The 25595-nt window shown below is 44.9% G+C and overlaps 1 protein-coding gene and 1 non-coding gene across 2 annotated transcripts in view; one reads left to right on the forward strand and one right to left on the reverse strand.

Annotated features, from left to right (window-relative positions):
* The window catches only part of LOC126336648 (probable G-protein coupled receptor CG31760), a 1468739-nt gene that overhangs the window by 352708 nt on the left and 1090436 nt on the right, over nt 1-25595 (reverse strand). Inside the window, exon 4 of the mRNA XM_050000571.1 lies at nt 20017-20203. Within this exon, the coding sequence (XP_049856528.1) occupies nt 20017-20203 (187 nt within the window). The remainder of the gene's footprint in view (nt 1-20016; nt 20204-25595) is intronic.
* Trnas-uga (transfer RNA serine (anticodon UGA)) lies at nt 17246-17320 on the forward strand. The gene has a single exon. It is a non-coding gene; the product is annotated as a tRNA-Ser (tRNA).

Genomic DNA, 25595 nt, shown 5'->3' on the forward strand with positions numbered 1-25595 from the left:
ATCTATAGTACTCTTTGAGAATCTGCACAAAGACAGCGGAATTCTTTTCAGTAGTAGATCAAAAGTATTTCTCCTTAACCATATCTTCTATGCCATAGAGAAAATCTAGAATACTAATATCTAGTCATTATTACAGAAATACCTTTAAATGAAGGACTACAAACTTTTTTCATCCTTTTTTTAAGGTAAAAGTGTATATGTGTTGTATGTTTTGCTGACACTTTCCACATCATGATCCATGGAAACTGACTAATATGATGCGATTACTACTAAATCACAAACTTCTGTATGATGCAGAGACGTTTCTCGCGTACAAAGAGAAAAGTAAATAATATTGGACCACAGTTTGTACTTTCATGCTAATAAAATAGAAAAAACGGCTAGCTGATGTGTGATTGACTAGATATTTACAAAATGGCAATCATATTATCTTTGAATATAGTATTTATTTAGTTAGAAATGAAAAATACAAGCTCATATCATGAAGTGTCTAATTCTTATCGCATCGGGAGGTTAGTATTTTACGGATCTTTGGAACGAATCAAAGAAGTAATATTTGGATGTACTAACTTTGTGTGACAGTTAACTAAAACTCTGGACAATCGCCGAAACTCGGTATGTGGCTTTAGCACTGAAGCTTGCAACCAGACTTTCCTCGGCCTAGGAAACGAAGAAGTTAAAGTAAATACCGTAAACTCGTTGCTTATTGCTTTCCCGGTAGCATTTTTGTGTTATTTATGCTCTCAGTGTAATATCCGCCATACGTAAAATAGCATCACAACAGTTGAATATAACTTTACAACTCGCCAAGATATTAGTACCATCCACTCTTTTACGGCGCGCCATTAAATTTTGAAACGCTAGCGGCTCTGAACTTGGAGGTACAGACGGCGATGATGCGCCTGCTGTGGCGTCTGCAAGAACGACCCTCCGGTTGTTTGGAGGGCGGTGACCTCTACGAGGAGCGCGGTATTATTTCCGTCTAATCCTCGGCGGCCCACTCCCAAGAATGAACAATATCTCCTCTCCCCTTTTTCGTCAACGACTATCGTAGAACAATGCCGCCATCCGTTCCTTTAAAGTAGTTTGACTGCGCCTGATCTTCAGGTTTACTGCTTCGAGGCCCAGCAGGTTTTATTAACTCCTCTCTTGTTTGCATCTGTTCCCGCGAACAAAAACGGACATTTGCTCCCGGCGCGTCGTCGACGCGGTTTTTACGACCTGGAGGGCCTCGGGCAGACCGGGCGAGGAATCGAGGGAAAGGGGAGGGGGAGATAGAAGGTGCCCACACCGCGCCCGGCAGTGCAGGTCGTAAAAGTGCCCTGCGGTATGTCAGAGGTTATCTGTGACGAGCAGTGTCAAGGACGATGCCTGAGCGCGCTCTCCTTCAGTGAGGACTCAAAGCTGACTGATTCTTATCAGCTGCACGAAGGCGTAAGGCCTTGTAATTACTTCACAGACAGGGAAAAGATGCCACAGTATCGTTCTTCTTCCAAGAAAGTCGCCAAGATTTTGTCAAAGTGGTGGTCCGATTTGTAGAAAATTTTCTTTCGAGGGGATGGGGGGGGGGGGGGGGGGGCATCATACAAATAGCATTTGGTCTATAAATCTGAGGAAGAGAAGTTTTTTACTATCGGTGTTTGGCCGATATTTCCGTTGATCAACACGATTTCCGGGCGACACAAGTAAATACAAATGTATTTTTATGTACGGCTTTTAATATAATGTTCTTTTTAATTATGTTTACAGTTCCACTGCCTTGTGAAATACTGAAATATTTCAACCCCAATGTTCTACCAGTCTCCAAATCCCGACTTCAGTGCCAACATTAAATCTCTAGATAGGTACTTACGCTATTATAGGAATACGTACGTGTTTTCTAACATAACGCTGGTGGACGAACCAAAATTAGTTTTTCTCTTCGTTCTTTTTACAAACTTATCTATAATTAGAAACTTCCACAACAGCACACGAGCAATAAACGACAGCACTTACGCTATATTCAACTGCAGGTAAGAAATGAGCTGAGTAATAAAACAACTGACCTCGAGTAAGACAACAAAACACATTAGTTTGTGTTGGCCAAAATACGGGTGGGCGATCACCGATAGTGCTATCGATATATCGTGAGCTTTAGTCTATCGATGGTCTTACGCCTGTCTCTTTTCCGTCGTATGACTGAAAATCAAAATACCTTTCAGTTCCACTACACGGCACCTAGGTCGTGCATAATTTTATTTAGGTGATAGGGTGATGTCCGGACCCCCTGAAACGCCGTCCACCTTTGGCTACGTCCTTGATTCCTGTGTCGTTACTATGGGATACTGTGGCAGTGATGGTTTGGATTTCAAAAGCACCACTCCGTTGTGTTAGCTATTAATACACTTATTGAGCTCACAATAAAACATTTAAATGATAAAACTTCACCAGTTGGGTTCTTCCGTGACTTATCGAAGTCATTTGATTGTGTCACTCATTGTGCTCTATCCCAGAAGTTCTTTTGCAATATATACTTCAACACACACCTGGTTCAGTTCTTATTTAAGTAACAGGAGGTGGAAAGTTGCCATAGGCTGTTCCAATGGTACAAAGACGTAATCCACATCATCTGCGTGGGGAGAAATTACAAGAGGTGTCTCAAAGGATATGATCATTACCCCACAGGTATTAATCCATTATGTTGATGATCTGTCATATTATTTGAATCAGGAGGCAGAATTAGTCCTATATGCAGATGATAAAAGAATTTTTGTCAAGTGAAGCAAAGAAGTATCAATAAAGAAGACAGTAGTGAAGTTTTTTGAAAGCTGATGACGGTTTCTGCACGAAGACGCGGTAGCTATAGACTTTGTAAAACCGCCTCACCATCTTTTGTACTGTCAGAAATTTTCCATCTCCTATAACGTAGTATTACAACAAGAAATAACTAACAGAATAGAAAATTGTAAGTATTTACCAATGCATATTGATGAAAACGTAAAGTGGAAAACAATGTAGTAGACCTACCAAAACTTATAGATGTAACTACCCATACCAGTCACAGATCTAAGAGGGAGATACTGAGAGGCATGAGCCATGCTCCCCCCCCCCCCCCCCCCCTCTCCCGCTCTCAACCCTCAGAAGTGCTTATGTTTCGACATATACGATATAAATTTCCCAATATCTCAGCCAACAATCGGAGAATAAACTAACATGAAACGCAGGAGTCTGAAAATGACGAGCAATTCTAGTAAATTGCAAGTTGTGTTCGAAACAGGATACTTATCAGCTTATTGCCCACGTGGAAACGGTTAACATTCTGTCAGTCGGAGCGTGGAATGACAGAACTCAGAATGTGGTGGTAAGCTGGCAAATCTGAAAAAGGAAATGGAAAGGCTTAGGACTCAAGAAATGGGAAGAAGATCATGATTACTGATAAAACAAATGTATAGGGCACTACCAACATGTGGTGCCCTAAGCACAGAACACACCATCAGTGAGCCCCACAGGCATCGATAGGTCGAGAACCCACTCTAGAGAAGCCATATATTCCAGCGATTGCCGCATCAAGAATTCGCAGCGGTAGCGCCGCCAGAGAAGTGATACACGCCGGAGCCATAGAGGAGTTGGCATTTCCAAGTCAGTTCGATTACCGAGAAGACAGTCTTCTACTTGTGTACTTCTCGCCGCAACGTCTGCTTCTAGCGATTTCACACCAGCCGATTTTCAGTGAACATTCTAGTGGGACGAGAACTGTTTACTATCTAGTCTTATCTTCTGGAGTAGTAGTTTAATTTCAGGATCTGCTGCCTGAGCCGATCTGTATAAAGTTGAGTATTCGCCAATAAATGTGTGTGATCTTGTCACTAAACGTTATCAGTGTTTCAATGTTCTTCTTGTTCACCTTGCCGCACTATAAATAATCCAGAGTAGCGACGACTAGAACCTCCTTCTGTAGTTGTATCAAAAGCTCGATACAACACAACAGCAGCAGAAAATAGCTTAACAGAAGTACGGTTTCATCTAGACAGTCTTGCCTGCAAGATGAAGCGCATTTCACTATCTCTAACTTCGTCGGCAGGACAGATCGCGAAGATTTGACACAGAGGCGAGTGGAGGGACTGAATCAGCAGCTCAGGCGGTTCTGCGACAGTACAGTTCTCAGATTTCTTCATTGTAAACATAGGGTGCAGTGGTATCAGGATCCTCTTAATAGTTTAGGAATTGTTACGCACGGGAGAAGGCTACAGGTATGGGGTGCACTGGCCCGTTTTTCATTTTGCAGAGTCTCGGAAAAGTACAAACAGGGCTTCAATTTCAACGGGCGCAGGTGAAACACAGGACATGGTAAACAGTGGTAATAGTCACTGACGAAAAAATGCACTTGACTAGGTAACATATTTAAGTGATTAAAATTGCAACGTCACTGGTTAACGTAAGTACGAGAAATGTCATTGCAAACGTGAAATACTGGTACATTGATCGCTGCAGTCACCACAGACGCCTACTGCAGCGGCAACACCACAGACCGATGCGGGTTGCCGACTCCGCTGCGAAGTCCGACGCGAGAGTGTTTACAAGCAAGTCCCACAGTTGACAACAAACCTGTTGGTGCGGCGAACGTCCAACAGAGGGTATCAACGAGCAGCAGAGGAAGGTGGAGTGACGATCAACGAACTATTTCCTGGCCATCACGTTGTGCAAATAGTCCCGGAAATATCCTTCGGCACGGGGCTAGATAAGCCGGCGCCGGGCCGTTTATCAGGTAGTTCTCCACTGGCCGAGTGCGGAGAAGATCGGCTGTTCCCAGGGGTGTGCCACCTCAACCGTCCTCTCTTCCGAAACGTTTGTGATACGTCCCTTCGGTCGTGTTAGGCTGTCTACAGCTGCTAACAGTAGACTTCGACGTGGAACAGTTGTACGGGTATAGAGTCGAAGGAAACTCTGATTATAGGAATTTGTTGTAATTTGCTTCATTCGCAGAAGGGACCATTAGTGTTTTTTGGTTTTACAGAGTGTGTTAAGGTTGGTGGTTAATTGTAGCTTCCTTAATAAAAAAAAGTTGGCAAAACGAGTTGGTTCTTGCTTTGTAGATTTAGCATTAATAGTAGGTGTAACCGCCAGACTGGTGAATGCAAGCATGGAAGCGTGCGTGGATTGTGTTGTATGTGTGCCGGATGTCAGTTTGTGGGATGGAGATCCATGACTGTTGGACTTGGTCGGTCTGTACAGTGACGGTTAATGCTGTTTGTGGATGATTCTGGAATTATCGTTGGATGATGTCCCACGTGTATTCGTCTGCAAACAGACATTCTGTAGAGCATATTGGGTTACAACACTGGTATCTCGGCGAGTGTTACCCTGTTCGAAAAGACCCCCCGTAATGCTGCTCGTAAGCGACAACACATCAAGTCGAATCACCAAACTGACGCACAAATTTGCAGTCAGAGTGTGAAGGATAACCGCGGGAATGCTCCAGCTGTCATATGAAATCGTATTCCAGACCGTAACTCGAGGTGTAGGTCCAGTGTGCTGGGAAACAAACAGCGCTCCACCTGCTACTAGAGAGCACTGAATTAGTAATAATTTAGAGACACGCAAAGCTGGATAAAGCTGGAGATTAGTCCAGCCGGAGTTTTTACGAAGGACCTAAAGGTGTTCAGAAAGGAGGGAATTAATCCAGCTGGTGGTGGTGTGTTTTTTGATGGTTGCTGAGGCTAGTAATGGTTCAGATGGCTCTGAGCACGATGGGACTCAACTGCTGTGGTCATTAGTCCCCTAGAACTTAGAACTACTTAAACCTTACTAACCTAAGGACATCACACACATCCATGCCCGAGGCAGGATACGAACCTGAGACCGTAGCAGTCGCACGGTTCCGGACTGCGCGCCTAGAACCGCGAGACCACCGCGGCCGGCGCTAGTAATGGATAGAGGATATAATGGACAACGGGAATAAATTAACAGCTGTCTCCTTTCACCTACACCTGACACAGATGACGTAATTGCTGAAATGTTCAAGGAAAATTTGAACATTTCGAACTGATAACGAACTCTGCCTCAATATATTCTCGACTATTGGAGAAAATTCGTGTTTAAAGTCTGTGGTGGCATACATTATCTACGAAATTGTATAAAACGCTTTCTCCGTGAATTATTTTGAGCAACTAATTCAGAAGTCCACACGTAGGATAAATGGTTGCATTAATGAACTAGACCTCTTAACAACAAAAAATCCTGAAGAAATAGAGAGCATCATGTCTGACTCAGGAATTAGCGACTACATGATTGTAACAACAAATCCTCTAAAAATAAACGCAAGATACATCGACCTAAAAAATCAAGCTAAAACATTCCTAGATGACTTTCTAGGAGACAGTCTGGGTTCCTTCGGAGTAGAGTCAGTGAGAGTGTCGAACAGTGTTCACCGGAAATGAGATTTTCTTACAACGTAAATTAATAAGAGACGGAACAGAATTCCTACGGCGAAAAAACAGGGTGGGACAGTATTGCAGAAGCAACGAAGAAAGAATGTTAGATATAAAAGAACGCAAAATCTCCCTGATGACATTATTTTACGGAAACTTGAAACTTAGCGAGGACTTCGAATGCGAAGTATTTTTAATAGTTCCCAAAACGAAATTCTGTCTAAAAATATGGCAGCAGCAAGCGACACTGCTGATAGCAATGGTAATGTTACCGACGACAGTGGCTCTAAAGCGGTGTTACTATCATGACTCTCCGAAATTATTTCAGCAAAGAAGAAGTAAATATTTCAGAATTCGAATCCAAAACAACTACCGACATGAGTAATATGGAAGTTGGCACTATCGGTGCAACGAAACGACTTACGTGACTCAATACACTACACCACGAAGATGACGTGCTACAGACGCGAAATTTAACCTACAGGAAGAAGATGCTGTGATATGCAAATGATTAGCTTCTCAGAGCATATACACAAGGTTGGCACCGGTAGCGACACCTACAACGTGCTGACATGAGGAAAGTTTCCAACCGATTTCTCATACACAAACAGCAGTTGACCGGCGTCTCCTGGTGAAATGTTGTTGTGATGCCTGGATGTAAGGAGGAGAAATGCGTACCATCACATTTCCGACTTTGGGTCGGATTGTAGCCTATCGCGATTGCGGTTTATCGTATCGCGACATTGCTTCTCGCGTTGGTCGAGATCCAATGACTGTTAGCAGAATATGGAATCGGTGGGTTCAGGACGGTAATACGGAACGCCGTGCAGGATCCCAACGGCCTCGTATCACTAGCAGTAGAGATGACAGACATCTTACCCCCATGACTGTAACGGATCGTGCAGCCACGTCTCGATCCCTGAGTCAACAGATGGGGACGTTTGCAATACAAGAACCATCTGCCGAACAGTTCGACGACGTTTGCAGCAGCATGGACTATCAGCTCGGAGACTAAGTCCGTCGTTACCCTTGACGGTGCATCACAGACGGGAGCGCCTGCGATGGTGTACTCAACGACGAACCTGAATGCACGAACGGCAAAACGTCACTTTTTCGGATTAATCCAGGTTCTGTTTACAGCATCACGATGGTCGCATTCATGTTTGGCGGCATGGTAGTGAACGCACATTGGAAACGTGTATTCGTCATCGCCATACTGGCGTATCACCCGGCGTGATGATATGGGGTGCCATTTGTTACACGTGTCTGTCACCTACAGTTCGCACTGACGGCAATTTGAACGGTAGGCGTTACATTTCAGATGTGTTACGACCCGTGGCTCTACCCTTCATTCGATCCCTGCGAAACCCTACATTTCAGCAGGATAATACGCGACCGCATTTTGCAGGTCCTGTAAGGGGCTTTCTGGATACAGAAAATGTTCGACTGATGCCCTGGCCAGCACAATCTCCGTATCTCTCACCAATTGATAACGTCTGGTCAATGGTGGCCGAGCAACTGGCTCGTCACAATACACTAGTCACTATTCTTGATAAACTGTGGTATCGTGTTGAAGCTGCATGGCCAGCTGTACGTATACACGTAATCCAAAGTCTGTTTGACTCAATGCCCAGGTGTATCAAGGCCGCTATTACGGCCAGAGGTCGTTATTCTGGGTACTGATTTCTCAGGATCTATGTACCCAAATTGCGTGTAAATGTAATCACATGTCAGTTCTAGTATAATATATCTGTCCAATGAATACCCGTTTATCATCTGCCTTTCTTCTTGGTGTAGCAATTTTAATGGCCATTAGTGTAAAAGCAAGTGCTCCGGTCCAGATTGTATACCGATTAGGTTCCGTTCGGTATACGCTGATGAAATAACGCTGATACATTGGGACTGGTAGCAGAGAAGTGTTGAAACAGGCAGTGTAGAATTCAACCCCATCTGACAAGAATATAAGATTTCCATCATTAAAAATAGTCGTAAGCTGGCAATGAATACAGAACAAAACTATTCAACAACTGTATCCATATGGAGACTCAGGGAAGTTGCGCGTTTGAGTAATTGTGATACATCCGGCCATAATCTGTCACCACACCTGGTCTGTTCCACTGGGATTGTGAAGAAAGTGTTGGATCACTCGTGTAGTACTCGATGAAGTCGATGTTATAGGCACGGTCAGAGTAGCGAACAGGGTAGTGTGTGTTAATTTCAAACCAAAGCAGTTGGAAATGCTTCCTGTAATATACGGGGTTATTTAAAAAGTAGGAACAGATTTTGAGTATTTACCTCTCAAGCAACACAGGAAATAGAAACACAACTGTAGTATTCCTATACAGAAAACAGTTGAAAATTCTGAACAGTCCATGTAGAATTTTAAGTCTAAATCACAGGAGCGCTGTTGGTTGTGTGTACGGAACTGGCGAGATCACAGCTACGATAGTTTTGTGTGGTGCATCTTAGCAAAATTACAGTCCATTGGTAATGAGCAACATGCGCCTCTCCAGGAATTCCATAAAGAGCTGTCTCGTCATAAGAAATTTTGTGGGATGCATCGTTAATTCGTAGATGGTTACGTGTGCAAACGGGAAAGCACGGTTCGTCCACGCAAATACGTTGAAAATATCTAGCGTATACGCGGAACTTACGAAATGAGCGCTAGGAAATCCACAACACGAGGAAGAAATATACTTAAAGCGCCTCAACCAACGATATGGCGTGATCTGAAACACCGTATTCCATCTGCAGCCATATAAACCGCAATCATTTCAAGTACTGCATCCTGACGACCACAGAAAAAATGTATGAAATTTGCATAGCATTTCTAGAGAACATGGAAGAGGACAATATTTCTAAGCGATAAATTTCTTTTACTGAACTCACTTTTCATATTTGTGGTACAGTTAATATTCGCCATGTCAGATTTTGGGTGAGTGAAAATCCTATGGTAGTTAGTCAGCATGAAAGAGACTCGCCCAAGGTTAACGCCTTCTGCGTCATTTTCGTATGCTAAGTCTGGTTATTATGTTTTATTGAGAATACTGTCACAGAAATCCTCTCTACAGAGATTGAGCCGTGGCGCCATTGAGTTATTAGAATGTTCTGTCTGACGCCACAGGCTCAGGTTTAGTATTGACTATCCCTCTTGCGGCCCCATTGCCATTATCTGTGAGGAAGAGTTGGTATCTGTGGGTTGTGTCCTTAGAAGGTCTTAGCTTGTGGATATATATACGGCGTTCGCTGGCCCGAGAGGGAGGCACGAAGTTTGGGGATTGGCGGTAGCGTCGTGACAAGAGGTGTTCAGGAGGTGCGAGCGGCAGAACCACGAGCTGCACAAGGAGGGCCTGCGCACAGCGAAGATACCGGAGTACTTCACCGGGGTCAGCGTCAACTACAAGCAGCAGGCCGACACCCCGTCGGTTGGTTGCCAACATTCGTGTCGGACGATGGCTCGTGGCCTGACTGCCCTCTTCTACTTGGCTTACATCAGCATCAGTCAGTAAAAGCACAGACGCATGGTGGATCCATAGAACTGCTTGCTGATAAGGCGAGAAACATTCTGTAATCCTTGTGGTGGTTTGTGTCATTGGCTACCTGCCCTCCTTATTATTTTCTGGTTGGTACCCGACCCTCAGAGTTTTACTCGGTCGGCTCATTGGTCGTAAATATAGGCCGTAGAATTGTACTAAGACTATATTGCATTTCCTGTCCGCAGCTCGTGGTCTTGCGGTAGCGTTCTCGCTTTCCGCGCACGGGGTCCCGGGTTCGATTCCCGGCGGGGTCGGGGATTTTCTCTGCCTCGTGATGACTGGGTGTTGTGTGTTCTTCACCATCGTTTCATCCCCATCGACGCGCAAGTCGCCGAAGTCGCGTCAAATCGAAAGACTTGCACCAGGCTATCGGTCTACCCCATGGGCGGCCCTAGCCACACGACGTTTACATTTACGTTGGCTTTTCTTTCTGCTTTATACCCGATCAATAATGTTCTAATTAATCAGCTCCTGCCCGTAAATCCTGCCGGAACAATTGTACTAAGGCATAGTTTGCCTTGTGGTTAGATTTAGACGTTAACTGGTTCAATACTTTGATTGTAATTGTATTTCTCAGTAATTAGTTATAATCTGAACAACCCGTTGTACAAACCTGTGCGTTGCAGTGTTTCAAAGACCGGGACATTATTGGTGTATTTCAGCTGGATCAGGTGGTTCCGCAATGTGAGTTCTCTTTTAATAAGATGTGCACAAATAATGTTTTAACACTTTCCTTCAGAGCGGTCTTCATAACTGACAATGAGTTTAACTTTGAAAATTTTAACAGCCAACAGTCACCAGGGCTATAGTCAAAATAAGATTGTCAAAAGGAGCGGGTTGGTTTCCAGTCGCACCTTGGTTGTCGGTTGAAATTATAAGATTGGTTGCCTTGCAGTAAGCCTTATCATTGTCATATTGTTTCCTAATCTGTTTAACCTTTAAACACAGGTGCCCATCTTAACCTCGAACCTTTCGACATAGAGCTTCATCTGTTTTGACTAACTGAATCACTCTTGTCACCAAAGGTGCTTATATAGTTTTCATGTGTTGCATAGGGGCATTTAATAAGAGAGACTGTGTCCAGCGCGGTAGTAAACACCGCTGCTTCACTTGATAACCGGCTCTCCTGCTGTATGAGTCTGAGATTCTCAAATTTTAGGGTCATGGTTACTACACCAGATGTACAAGTTTACTCAAAAACGAGGAGCAGCAGGCTGCAGGTCCGGCCGTCTTGTAATCATTGTCATATTGTTTGCTGTTTTCATTTCTTCTGCAAAAGCTTATTCATCTTAGGTTTAAAGTCAAAAAAATTTGCAAATTTGTCCACTTTGTAAAAAAATGTAGTTAATATTGTTAAATAAAGAGGGTGTGTTAAAAAATAGTTATATTGGTGGGTCCTCCCTTCCACGTATTCCTTAATTCAAGTAAGTACCACGTCTTAGAGTTGCTAAAAAATTGGCGATCTTCACAATGTCAAAGTGATTCACGTAACTTCTTCAATCACGCCCGACGTTGCCTGAGTAAAAGCATTTCAGAACGTTGAACTGGAAGAGAAGGAGAATCAGAGGAGTTTCATCGACATTAGCCTTCCAGCTTACCAACTCTTACCCCATGCAAGTCTTATCTGCGGGGGTGCGTAAATGACCGTGCTTGTGTCCCAACTATGCCTCCTACTCTTCAACGTCTGGGACATCGAATTGTTGAAACTGTGAATGCGATAACTACTAACCAGATAATTCGTGTGTGGCAAAAACTGGGCTACTTTGGCTACCGAAACATAAGACAATCGAAGCATCTGAGAGGTGGTGCTACAGAAGAATGTTGAAAACTATGTGGTGGGCGGGGGGGATAAAGTAAGGAGTGAAGAGGCTCTCCATAGAATCGAGGAGGAAAGGAATATGTGACAAAGACTGACTAGAAGAAGAGACAGGATGATAGGACGTCTCTTAAGACATCAGGGAATAACTTCCATAGCACTAGTGGGAGCTATAGAGGGTAAAAACGTCAGAAGACGACTTAGACTGGAAGACCAGCAAATAGTTGAGGACGTAGGTTGTAAGAGTGCTACTCCGAGGTGAAAAAGAGCACTAAAGAACTCGGGAGAGTGATCACTCAAAGATAAATGTCATACATCGTTCTATCCTTGAGCATATAACCGTTTCAAACTCGAAATTTGAACAAAAGTTGGAATTATGCTCCTACCCTTTGCAGCTTGAGCGAAATATTTTTTTTTGAAATCTGCTCCTCATTTTTGAGTAAACTTGTACATCTGGTGTAGTAACCATGATCCTAAAATTATAGAATCTCAGACTCATACAGCAGGAGAGCAAGTTTATTTCTTCTCGTGTACTGTTCGCGAATGGAACATAGAGTGGGAGTGACAGTGATATACTGTGTACCCTCCGCCACACACATCGCGGTGGCTTGCAGAATACAGATGCAGGTGTAGAAAGAAAGAGATGGCGAGAGAGAGGAGACGAGCAAGTTGAGAAGGTCAAGTACTACCTTACGAGGCCGCCTCCTAATGGCCGCTTCTCTTGTTGAATAAAACGGACATGGACAGCTTCCCTTTAGCGAAAGAGTTGCATAGGTCAAGCGCAACTGTTCCTCTTTATGAAATGAGAACGCCAAGCAACTTGCGCTGCTGGTTAATTACCCTCATGTCTTCTTGGCAGACGCTTCGCCCTCAGATAATAGTCCTTAACTTTGCATACGTCTGTCTTAGCCAGCTTGTTTAGCTCTCGATTAAGTTTCGTGACGCAGAACTAGAACCACGAAACGATGCAGAGTCTGAGAAGAGTTGCAACACCTGACAACCAGCAAGCGCCCGAATTCTAGCCGTCTGCTTCAAGAGAAAGTTCAAAGACAAGCACCGCACTGAGTAATGGTAGACCAACGATGAGAAGCCTTTTCAATAAAAGCGGCTTACCTTGTGATTTACTGAAGCTTAACATAATGACAAAAGAGTGGTATTACTCACCATTTTTTCTTACAATTAACACAGAATATAAGAAGCCAGTAACTCTACTCTCGTATACTTTAAATAATCCCCACATACAAAACTGCTACAAAGGTCTGATTTCTTTTCGAAAGAGTTGAAGACACAAAACTCGAATTACTTTGGTTTTATCAGTTTCGGTTTATTCATCCGTACACCAATGAACAAGACCATAATGCGTGAAGAAAAAAAATTAATAATGACTTCATATATTCATCTAAGGCCCCATTTTTAATAAGTAGTGCGTAGTATTGGAACTCGCTAAATACTTCATTATTGAATACTGTATGAGTAAAGATTGGGTAATTCCGGCTCCATTTTATGAAAAGCTTGTTCTTCGGACTTCCCGCTGTTTATGATGTCATATCTCGTGAATTATGGTTCAAATGGCTCTGAGCACTATGGGACTCAACTGCTGTGGTCATCAGTCCCCTAGAACTTAGAACTACTTAAACCTAACTAAGGACATCAAACACATCCATGCTCGAGGCAGGATTCGAACCTGGGACCGTAGCGGTCGCGCGGTAACAGACTGTAGCGCCTACAACGACTCGGGCACTCCGGCCGCCCTGATACTAAAGTTTTACTGTATGGACAGTAAGCTTTTCTATAAGAGGTGTCAACAGTCGATGTTTCAAAAATGTTTTCAATAATGTGTAACGTCAATTGGAATTCGCTCAGTGCTCTCATTCCCAAATACTGCCCGCATCTCGTGGTCGTGCGTTAGCGTTCTCGCTTCCCGCGCACGGGTTCCCGGGTTCGATCCCTGGCGGGGTCAGGGAATTTCTCTGCCTCTTGATGGCTGGGTGCTATGTGTTGTCCTGAGGTTAGTTAGGTTTAAATAGTTCTAAGTTCTAGAGTACTGATGACCATAGTGCTCAGGGCCATTTGAACCATTTTTTGAACCCAAATACTGGATGGATACAGTCTGGGTAAGTTAGGTGCCTCGAGACGTAGACACAGTTTCTAGCTTTAATGACTGACTTCTTGCGTTAAACCATTAAAGTAAGATAATATCTCTTAGTGAGTAGATTATGAGAGCATCTTCAATTTTTAAATTCGGCCAGTTATTACACGAAATATGTGAAAATCCAATTTTTGCTGCCCCTGGAAGCCAGGTTCCTGATCACGGATTTAAGGGGACTGAACATCTAACGGGAAGTCTCGTAGTCACACACAGGACGGAGTCCGTGTACTCCAACTGTTTGCGTCGACAGTAAATTCCGTGCTAGTGCGACGAAGATTTTTTAAATGTTCGCATATCGTGTATCTGAGGATGCTAGTCAGGTATTCGTATGTCCCGACAAGGGAAACAGCCTATAAATAACGTCCAGGCACGTTGTAAAGCCGCCGGGAGGATTCGAACCAGTACCGGTTCACTTCCCCTTCGCGGAGACGGCCGCTTTAATGATCACGGCTGTCTGGGCCGGCCCCTGGATGTCGTTAGATAGCCAAACTACAACTTTGGCTGGTTATTTAATGATACAGAGTGCATTTTAGCTATTTCAACAGCATTTAATTCACTATTTCAATTAATAATAACATGAAATGGAAATATCTGTAGCAGCGATAGGAATGGTTAACTACATTTTCGAACGACTACCTCAAACCCTTTGTGTCTTCTTTTTGCAAAAGAAACTCATGAACCCCCCCTCCCGGCTCCCCGCCCCACCACCCAAAAAACAAAAAATCCTTAACCACTTTGTGATATCCTTAGCCATAGATGGAAATTGTTTTAAGCTATCTGTCAGAAGCGAAATTGAGAGAAAGTATTTTTGTTGGACCGAACATTCGAAAACTAGTCTTTGATTCCAGGCATGAACTAATAATGACTGTGACTGAGAGGGAGGCCCGCCTGTCATTCAAGGAGGCAACAAAGGGGGCCACAGGTAGTATGCTGGAAAAATTCTACATGTTAGGCTGTTTCCTAAGTTTCCGGAATCACGTCTTGGTTAGTAACCTCGATTTTTTCCGTTAAATCTTTCAGGGTGTGAGGTACAACTGGGAGCGCTTTCATCAAGACATCGCGTGAGTTTAACTTAGTATCACTGCAGCTTGAACACTGATATGATGGGACCCTACTGTTGGCCTCTTCATCGAGACCTACAACTAGTAATTTATCGGAGAAAGAGCAATATTAGAGCTTTAAAGAGAAAAGGGAAACGAAGCATAATTCAAACGACACATAATTCCTGCGTAATAAAGAGGTGTTCTAGTTTATACTTAAATGAAACCAATCACGACTACGTATATTTGCTAACAAAGAGACTGCGTGAGGAAAAAATGAAAAACACTTTACATGTGTTGTGCCACCGCGTTTCTAACCCACGGCTAACCTAATGGATAGCTGTCTTCACGTGCGGACCCAAAGTACGTGAACGAGTGACAAGAAGCATCAGTCGAACTGTGCTGATTAGGTTTGCTGATATTTTCAAAAATATCATAATTCCAGTAAATCAATATTTAAAGAATCATCATTATTGGCCAACGACAAATCGACAAATTGTATCGATGTCTCGAAGGAAGAAATATCGATATATCGGCCTATAAAATTATCGACTGCATATTGTATATATACTACCTGTGTCAGAGTTGAATATTTAAGGATTGATTTATTACTGGTTATTCCGTACATCAACAAGCTGGCAGCCTGCCTATCTCCCTTAGAGCAAGGACAGAAGGAAAAACACTTCATTTCAAAATCTTGATGTTAATAAGGGAAGTTTGTGGAAATGAAAAACTTATATTACAATACTTTTTGTTCGGCTGTTGTGTAGTTAATTAACACCGGTGTACACGGTGTACTGTAATAAATTATTTCGTTCCGCAAAACCTGTCATACTTTATATTCTTAATTTGCTGTTGGCTGCATATCGAAATAAATCTTTTTTTCACGATAATGTAGGAATATCGCCTGATGGAGATAAAAGCTGAAATTTCTGTTGGTAACGCCGATCGCCAATTGGGGCGAATTTCCTTTCACACATTTCCACCTGCCGCAAAATCAATCTTGTCATTTAGATTTTGTTAATCATTTTCAGCAACTGTTTTTGAAGAATGCCGCTGTGAACAAATTGTTTTTTTAAAGCAAGTGGTATGGTGTTCGTGACAGCCGGAGTGGCCGTGCGGTTCTAGGCGCTACAGTCTGGAACCGAGGGACCGCTACGGTCGCAGGTTCGAATCCTGCCTCGGGCATGGATGTGTGTGATGTCCTTAGGTTAGTTAGGTTTAAGTAGTTCTAAGTTCTAGGGGACTAATGACCACAGCAGTTGAGTCCCATAGTGCTCAGAGCCATTTGAACCATTTGAAAGTATCGTCCACTGTATAGCACGAGTAGAGGTTCTGAGGCACGAACGACTCCATATTGGAGTTTGGGTGTCTTGTGAGTCGTGCACAGATATCCAAAGCCAGACTGTGGACGCGTGAAGCTGACTGGCCCTCTTCTGCTGAAGAGTTGGACATTCGGTTCTTTTATTTGTCTTAACGTAGCAAGTCAGTAATTTCTGTTTATAACAGGAGTGCGCACCTGATTATTTTGTTACAGTTTCTGCCTGTACGACATTTTGAATTTTTTTTACACGAAGTTCCTTGTGACAAGTGTGAAATAAGCTTGAAACCTGTTCTGTTTATAAAAATAAGAAAAAGTATCTTGGTGGAACACCTGCCGGAGAAAAAGGAATTGTCGGCCGGAGTGGCCAAGCGGTTATAGGCGCTACAGTCTGGATCCGCGTGACCGCTGCGGTCGCTGGTTTGAATCCTGGCTCGGGCATGGATGTGTGTGATGTCTTCTCTGCCAGGAAGTTTCATATCAGCGCACACTCCGCTGCAGAGTGAAAATCTCATTCTGGAAACATCCCCCAGGCTGTGGCTAAGCCATGTCTCCACAGTATCCTTTCTTTCAGGAGTGCTAGTTCTGCATGTTTCGCAGAAGAGCTTCTGTAAAGTTTGGAAGGTAGGAGACGGATACTGGCAGAAGTAAAGCTGTGAGTACCGGGCGTGAGTCGTGCTTCGGTAGCTCAGTTGGTAGAGCACTTGCCCGCGAAAGGCAAAGGTCCCGAGTTCGAGTCTCGGTCGGGCACACAGTTTTAATCTGCCAGGAAGTTTCATATCAGCGCACACTCCGCTGCAGAGTGGAAATCTCATTCTGGAAACATCCCCCAGGCTGTGGCTAAGCCATGTCTCCACAGTATCCTTTCTTTCAGGAGTGCTAGTTCTGTATGTTTCGCAGAAGAGCTTCTGTAAAGATTGGAAGGTAGGAGACGGATACTGGCAGAAGTAAAGCTGTGAGTACCGGGCGTGAGTCGTGCTTCGGTAGCTCAGTTGGTAGAGCACTTGCCCGTGAAAGGCAAAGGTCCCGAGTTCGAGTCTCGGTCGGGCACACAGTTTTAATCCGCCAGGAAGTTTCATATCAGCGCACACTCCGCTGCAGAGTGAAAATCTCATTCTGGAAACATCCCCCAGGCTGTGGCTAAGCCATGTCTCCACAGTATCCTTTCTTTCAGGAGTGCTAGTTCTGCATGTTTCACAGAAGAGCTTCTGTAAAGTTTGGAAGGTAGGAGACGGATACTGTCAGAAGTAAAGCTGTGAGTACCGGGCGTGAGTCGTGCTTCGGTAGCTCAGTTGGTAGAACACTTGCCCGCGAAAGGCAAAGGTCCCGAGTTCGAGTCTCGGTCGGGCACACAGTTTTAATCTGCCAGGAAGTTTCATATCAGCGCACACTCCGCTGCAGAGTGAAAATCTCATTCTGGAAACTATTATTCCAGGTTATCACAGACGTCTTCAACCTGTGTCTTGTCAGTAGTACATATCCTACTGAGTGGAAGCAAAGTTTAATTCAACCTATACCCAAGACTGACAACCCTAAGTCGCCAGGTGACTACAGGCCGATTAGCATACTACCTGCAATATCTAAAGCCCTAGAATACATCGTCCATGAACAGCTGACGGATTACCTCAAAACTCATAACATCCATGACGAATATCAGTCAGGCTTTCGAAAGTACCATAGTTCTGCAACTGCATTAATCAAAGTAACTGATGACATTAAACATGCTATGGACAGACGTGAAGCTACGATCCTAACACTGCTTGACTTTAGCAAGGCTTTTGACACAGTTGACCTTGATATATTACTAATTAAAATGAAACAGCTGAATTTCTCAAACAGCGCAATACACTGGTTTGACAGATACCTCAAAAACAGAAGTCAACAAGTCATTTGTGGGTCGGAAAATCATCACGGAAAAACGTGCGCTCTGGAGTTCCCCAAGGCTCCGTCCTTGGTCCATTACTCTTCGCGCTGTTCATTAATCATATTTCTTCGGTGATTCACTCCTGCAACTACCATCTATATGCCGACGACATCCAACTGCACATAAGTGCAAGCCCCAAGAACATTGCTGACGCAGTAACGAGTATGAAAGCAGATCTTTGCTTTGTTTCTCGATGGGCACAGAACCCAGGTCTGAAACTAATCTTCAAGAAATCCCATGTCATACTTATATCTCATCCAAAGTTAATCAGCCAGTACTTTCTTGAAACAGTCCCTCAAATACTCCTCAATGATACCCAACTACCATACCAAAAAACAGTAAAAGACCTTGGAATTATCTTGGATGAACACCTAAACTGGGAAGAAAAACCAGTCACAGCTTGCCGTAAATCGCTCTCTTCCCTACATGCAATTCAAAAATTTAGAAAAATATTTCCAACCCATGTTAAACAAAAATTAGTCCAAACACTAGTCTTGCCTAATCTTTACTACAGTGATGTAGTTCAACACGGCACAAATAGTGAAAATTCTAGATGCCTCGAGCTAATGATGAATGCTTGCGTTAGATACGTGTGCAAAATTCTGTTGTATGATCATATCAGTCCTTCATACTCCCAGCTACGTTGGATACGTCCACATAAGGCACGCGATCTCCACACGATGTGCTTACTTCATCGATTTCTTAGACACTGGTGTCCCCAATACTTATCTTCTCACATTAAACACCTATAATCATTCCACAACCGCAATACCAGATCGGATACGTCTAGCATCTTGGCTGTACCTTTACATAACACAAAATATTTCTCCGTGTCATTCTCCATCTCAGCCACACGACTATGGAACGCGCTCCCCTGTGATCTGCGTCTTATCCTGAACCACTCAACATTCAAGAGGGAACTCAAAACTTACATATGAGGGACGGTATAGTCACCATTGTTGTGCCCCTCTCATCTCTTTCTTTCTCCTCTCCAACACAGCTTCGAATTTTACCATTCTATTTCTCTTCCTCCAACCTATCTACCTCTTTTATATCTATTTCACCCCATTCTATCGTCTTATGTCTCTGCTCGATGAGAATAACTCACAAGCTGCAAGAACATAACGAGAAAATTCCCAACTAACATTAGGACTGACATTCAGAAAAGAGAAGTATGTTTACTTTCATATACATAATCATTACTACTATTATCATTATTATCATTATTATTCTTGATTGTTATAATTATTTTTTGATTGTACTACTGTTATAATCTCTGTTTTTTTTCTTTAACTTCAATGCTGCATAATACGTTATATGTCCTTAATGTTCTGTGTTCACTCTGAGTATGCCTGGTTAGGTGTAAGAGAGGGCCTGAAGGCCCTAATCTTGCCAGGTGAAATAAATGCATAAATAAATAAAATAAATGTGTGTTTTAATAGAGCTAACGTAGGAATTTTACGCGCGGCCATTGGGTAAACAGTGCCATTTACGAACTAGAAACATCCCTCAACGGCCACTGGAGTGCGTTGCGATCGCGTATACCACGTTGGGGCCCACGTACCATATACACAAGTCGCATCGTTCCAGAGCGTTCAGCAGCACGTTGAACTTGGCACGCTCAACGTTAACGTTCGTCAGCACGGTTCGTGTGCTGACGGCTTAAGGGCTCAGGGTGACACGGCGGGCGGTCGATACCATTGGACCTCCGAGGCCTTCTCGCAAGGTATTTGCTTTAGGTCATATCTTTAGCAAGTTTCTTAAAGGAAGTAGTGGTGGGCTGCCCATACCCAGTTTTCTTTGAGAGCGAGCGCTGGACGTACTTGCGTGGTGTGTGAGGCCGAGGTCCTGCAGCATGGAGGCAGCCATGTCGGCCTTCTGGCGGGCGCCCTCGTAGCGGCTGGTGTCGAGCCCGGCAGGCAGCGAGCGGTAGGGCTCGGTGACGCACAGCGCGCCCAGGTTCTCCGTCGCCACGTCGTGCACCACCTGCAGCGCCGCCTCCGCTCTAGCCTGCAACACGAAGCGCTTGTATGTTGTACAGGTATGTTAACCGGGGACCTAGAAACGACGGAGAGGCTCCGACACAGCCGCAGCCACAGTGGTCCACAACCCCTCGACGACTACCGCAGTCCACATCACCCCTCCGCCGCCCCACATCGAACCCAGGGTTATTTTGTGAGGTTCGGTTCCCGGTGGAATTCCCCCCCCCCCCCCCACCGCCACCCCCCCTCCCCAGGGAACGTCACACAGCAGACGAGTGTAACTCCTGACTTTACGTGGTAGAGTAATGGCGATGTACGCGCACGTGGAGAACTTGTTTACGCAACAATCGCCGACATAGTGTAGCTGAGGCAGATGGAAAACCGCCTAAAAATTATCCACACACTGACCGGCTCACCGGACTTCGACACAAGTCCGCCGGGCGGATTCGTGCCGGGCGACCAGTCGCTCCTTGCCGCTCCAGAAAACCGTGCATGTTTTTTAATTTTTTATTTTATTTTCATTTTGTATTATATTTATAGATTTATTTTTGTTTAATTACAAATAAATATCCTACAACTGCCGTAGCCAAGCGTTCGAGTCGTCTTCTCGTCTGTTGGCAGGGTTTCCCCCCTATTCCGTCCGTAGAGGATTCTTCTTCATTTTCAGCGTCTCATACCCGGAACGCCCCAGTGAGCAGTAGGATCCGCAAATAATGAACCTAAATAATTTGCGAAACGAGTTCTGTACTTCGGGTGACAGCTGAAAGCAGCATGTGTCGTCATCAATAGGGACCAAAAGTCGAGTGTGCCTTTGGGAGCATCGCAAAATATATAGTAAACGGCCATGCCTTTTAGCCAGTTAACGGTGTTCGTTCTAGTTGATGGGAAGTATTCGCCGTCGGGGCGCAATATCTCATCAGGGGAGATGGACTCCGGCAATCGCCGCTAGACTAACGCTAGCATGCGCTGCGTCAGTAGCCAGCACTCGCTGGTCGCAGCACAAGTCAGACGGTGTGCATCTGAGTCAACGACTGAGCATGTCGGACACAAGGGGTCGTCCGTCAGATGTATGTAATCGAGCCTCTGACGAGTAGCGAACTTCCCATTCACGACCAAGTACCACAATGAACGCACTGTCGTAGGTAGAAAAGGCGTGTGTACCGCTCGCCACAACGTGTTCCAGGCAACTTCAGGATGTCTGTGGGTGACCGTATTTACAGGTTGCCTCTGTTGATAGAGGCGATAATAGTCTTTTGTGCTGGGCTTCCGCGTCGTCGGAAGTTCTGACCGTAAGTAGCTGAAGTCAATCAAAAGCTCTCTGATGTGGGTGTCGTCGTCTAAAGAATTCATTTGTGATCAGAGACTGGAATAAAAAAGCATTTTTAAGCACTTGTATGTTGTATGTTAACCGGGGACCTAGAAACTATGGACATGCTCCGACCCCGCCGCAGCCACAGTGGTCCACAACCCCACGACGAGACCGCAGTCCACATCGCCCCTCCGTCGCCCCACATCGAACCCAGGGTTATTTTGTGAGGTTCGGTCCCCGGTGGAATCCCTCCCCCCCCCCCCCCTCCCCCTTCCCCGCATCTCACAACAGACGAGAGTAACGCCTGTCTTTACGTGGTAGAGTAAAGGTGGTGTACGAGCACGTGGAGAACTTGTTTACGCAACAGTCGCCGACATAGTGTAGCTGAGGCAGATGGAAAACCGCCTAAAAAATATCCACAGACTGACCGGCTCATCGGACCTCGACAGAAGTCCGGTGGGCGGATTCGTGCCGGGGGACCAGTCAGTCCTTGCCGCTCCAGAAAACCGTGCATTAGACCGCTTTTTTTTTAATTTAGTGGACCGGTGGGGGCTCGGGGGGCAAAGTGGGCAGGGGTCGAAACCCGAGGCCTGGCCACAGTATCCTCCTCACCACCACCGAGCCTGTGGTGCTTAGGGAAGTGGGGGACACAGGAATCAGCAGTAGTGGAAGGCGTTGTTATTTATTTATTTGTATGTGTTTTTGTAAGATTCACTAATATCATGAAATTATGGGAACACATCGGCGAAAGAGAAAAGAAATATAAATTCTGGTTAAAGAAAGGAAAAAGGAAAAGCAAAAAAATAAAATCCGCGCAATCTGCGACGCGCTCTCCCATCCGCGGAGGTCAGAAGTAGAATAGATCGTAGGCGGTTGAAACTCAGACACCGCCGGGGGAGGAGGGGTGAGTGCCCTCTGAGCCAGGCACCCCCCAACTCAGTGGAGGTCTAACAAGAACCTCTCGAAGAGAGTTAGCAAATAATGTTCGGTAACGTGGCGTGTTTTCGAGAGCTGCATGGGCTGTTCATAAATAGGTCCACAAGTCGGGGTGGGATTTAGGTCCCTCATGAAAGAGATAAGCGACCGCCCACCCTTTGACCCACGTAATAGCATGACATTTGGCGGCGGGAAAAAGGCGGTCCTCCGGGTATAGAAACATTCGAGGTTCGATTGTGTCTGGTGGCACTCGGAGATAGCAGGCAATGATTTGTTGCACGAAGCGCCATACATATTGCGATGAGGCGCATGTCAGACGGTGTTCATCAGTGTCCAGTTGCTGGCAATGGAGACAAAGAGGCATTCTGACAAGACAATGTTGTGCAGGCGCTGCTTCGTGGCAAATTTCCTGTTGGCTATGTGATACCACAGTGCCCGGACGTTCGTAGGGAGGAAGGGCTGGTGGACGGTAGTCCACACTATGGGCCACTGGATGGAGGGATGTTTGGTCTCCATCACATTCCGGGGAACGCAGCGCAGCAACAGGCTGTAAAAATCCTTAGTCCTGGGTGGGCGTGTATTGGGAGACTGGTATGTATATAACTGTAGTCGACGAAAAAGGTCGAAAGATGGGACAAATGAGGCAGGATATGGCCGACAGACACCGGTGGTGAGGTGGAAGCAGGTAGGAGGACCTCAAGAAAGCTGCGTGTTAGAGATGTACCCTGGCATATCCACTGTTTTCTCATGGTACTCATGTACAAGGCTGCAGCTCGCATACGGACATTGACGAGCCCGACCCCACCATACCTTGAGGGCAGGGTAAGTGTCTCATAACGGACTTTAAACATTGAACCAGCCGTGAGATAATAGCCAAAAGCCGCCTGAAGGTTGCGCCCAATTGCTGTTGGCAGAGGGATAACTTGCGCGATGTCAACCACCGCTCGGCTAACCGGACGGGCACACAAAGCTCTTACTAAGTCACCATGTAGCGGCTGGTATAGAGTCTGGCGGGCAGCGATTAGTAGGGCACGGTGACGCACAGTGCACCAAAATTTCCCATCACCACGCCATAATCTATCGCGTCGCCCCCTCTATAGCCTGAAGTACAAAGGGCGTTTCAAGTTACCACATAGGGGCCGGTGTCGAGTTTGACCGACAGTGATCAGTAGGGCGCACTGCGAACATCAGTGCATGAAGCAATGAATAGGACGCATTGACGCACAGCACATCAAGGTTCTCCATCGTCACACAGGGCACTGTCTAGAGTGCCACCTGCACTGTAACAACACACAGTATCGTCAGTCGTCCACTAAATACATAAAGGCCGAAGGCTTCCATTCTACATATACATCTATACTCCGCAAGCCACCTGACGGTGTGTCACGGAGGGTACCTTCTGTACCTCTATCTGTGCTCCCTTCTATTCCAGTCTCGCAATGTTCTTGGAAAGAAAGTTTGTTGGTATGCCTCCGTGTGGGCTCTAATCTCTCTGATTTTATCCTCATGGCCTCTTCGCAAGATATACGTAGGAAGGAGCAATATACTGCTTGAATCCTCGGTGAAGGTATGTTCTCGAAACTTCAACAAAAGCCCGTACCGAGCTACTGAGCGTCTCTCTTACAGAGTCTTCTACTGGAGTCTATCTATCATGTCTGTAATCCTTTCGCGATTATTAAATGATCCTGTTACGAAGCGCGCTGCTCTCCGTTGGATCTTCTCTATCTCTTCTATCAACGCTATCTGGTATGGATCCCACACCGGTGAGCAGTATTCAAGCAGTGGGCGAACAATTGTATTGTAACCTACTTCCTTTGTTTTCGGACTGCATTTCCTTAGGATTCTTCCATTGAGTCTCTGTCTGGCATCTGCTTTACCGACGATTTATTTTATGTGACCATTCCATTATTGGTCACTCCTAATTCCTACTCCAAGATAATTTATGGAATTAACTGCTTCCAGTTGCTGACCTGCTATATTGTAGCTAAATGATAAAGGATCTTTCTTTCTATGTACTCGCAGCACATTACACTTGTCTACATTAAGATTCAATTGCCATTCCCTGCACCATGCGTCAATTCGTTGCAGATCTGCTTGCATTTCAGTACAAATTTCCATTGTTGCAAACCTCTCGATATACTATAGCATCATCGGCAAAAAGCTTCAGTGAACTTTCGATGTTATCCACAAGGTCATTTATATATATCGTGATCAGCAGCGGTCCTACGACGATTCGGAAGACGTCTTTCCATTGAGAATGACATGCTGCGTTCTGTTATCTAGGAACTCTTCAGTCACACAATTGGTCTGACAGTCCATATGCTCTTACTTTATTAAACGACTGTGGGGAACTGTTTCGAACGCCTTGCAGAAGTCAAGGAACACGGCATCCACCTTCAATTCGGTCCCTTGCTGACCAGTCTTACGTGGCAGTTGCAGATAGCAAAACGAAAGACGAAGTCTTAAATTTCACGTTCAAGAAATCGATCACACAGGAGAATCGTACAAACATACCGTCATTTGACCATCGCACGGATTCACGTGTGGACGATGTAGAAATAAGCATGCCTGGCGCAGAGAAACGACTGACCTAAATATATCTCCAGTTCAGATGGAATCCTAATGCTGCTCTACAAAGAGTGATCTGCAGCATTGACCCCTTACTTAGCTTGCATTTTTCGCCCAACACAAAATTCCAAGTGACTGAATAAAAAACGCAGGTGAGCAGAAGAATAGAAGAACGCAGCCGCAAAATTATAGACCAATAGCCCTAACTTAGATTTGCTCAGAATCCTTGAACATATTCTGAATTCGAAGATAATAAACTTTCTCGAAACAGAGAAGCGTATGTCCACGAATCAGCGTGGTTTCAGAAAGCATCACTCGTGTAAGAGTCCGCCCCCGGTAGCTGCATGGTCAGTATGATGGATTGTAAATCCTCAGGGGCTCGGGTTCGATGCCCGCCTGGTTCGGGAAACTTTCTTCCCCCAGGGACTGGGTGTTGAGCTGTCTTCATCATCATCCTAACATCCTCATCGACTGCAGGTCTCCGTAGTGGCGTCGCACTGAAAGACTGGCACCCGGCGAACAGCCTGCCCGACAGGGGGCCCTAGCCATACGTTTAAATAAATTAAATAAATAAACTCATGTAAGACTCGACTTGCCCTTTTCTCAC

This window comes from Schistocerca gregaria, chromosome 2 (genome assembly GCF_023897955.1).
Source record: "Schistocerca gregaria isolate iqSchGreg1 chromosome 2, iqSchGreg1.2, whole genome shotgun sequence".
Lineage (NCBI taxonomy): Eukaryota > Metazoa > Arthropoda > Insecta > Orthoptera > Acrididae > Schistocerca > Schistocerca gregaria.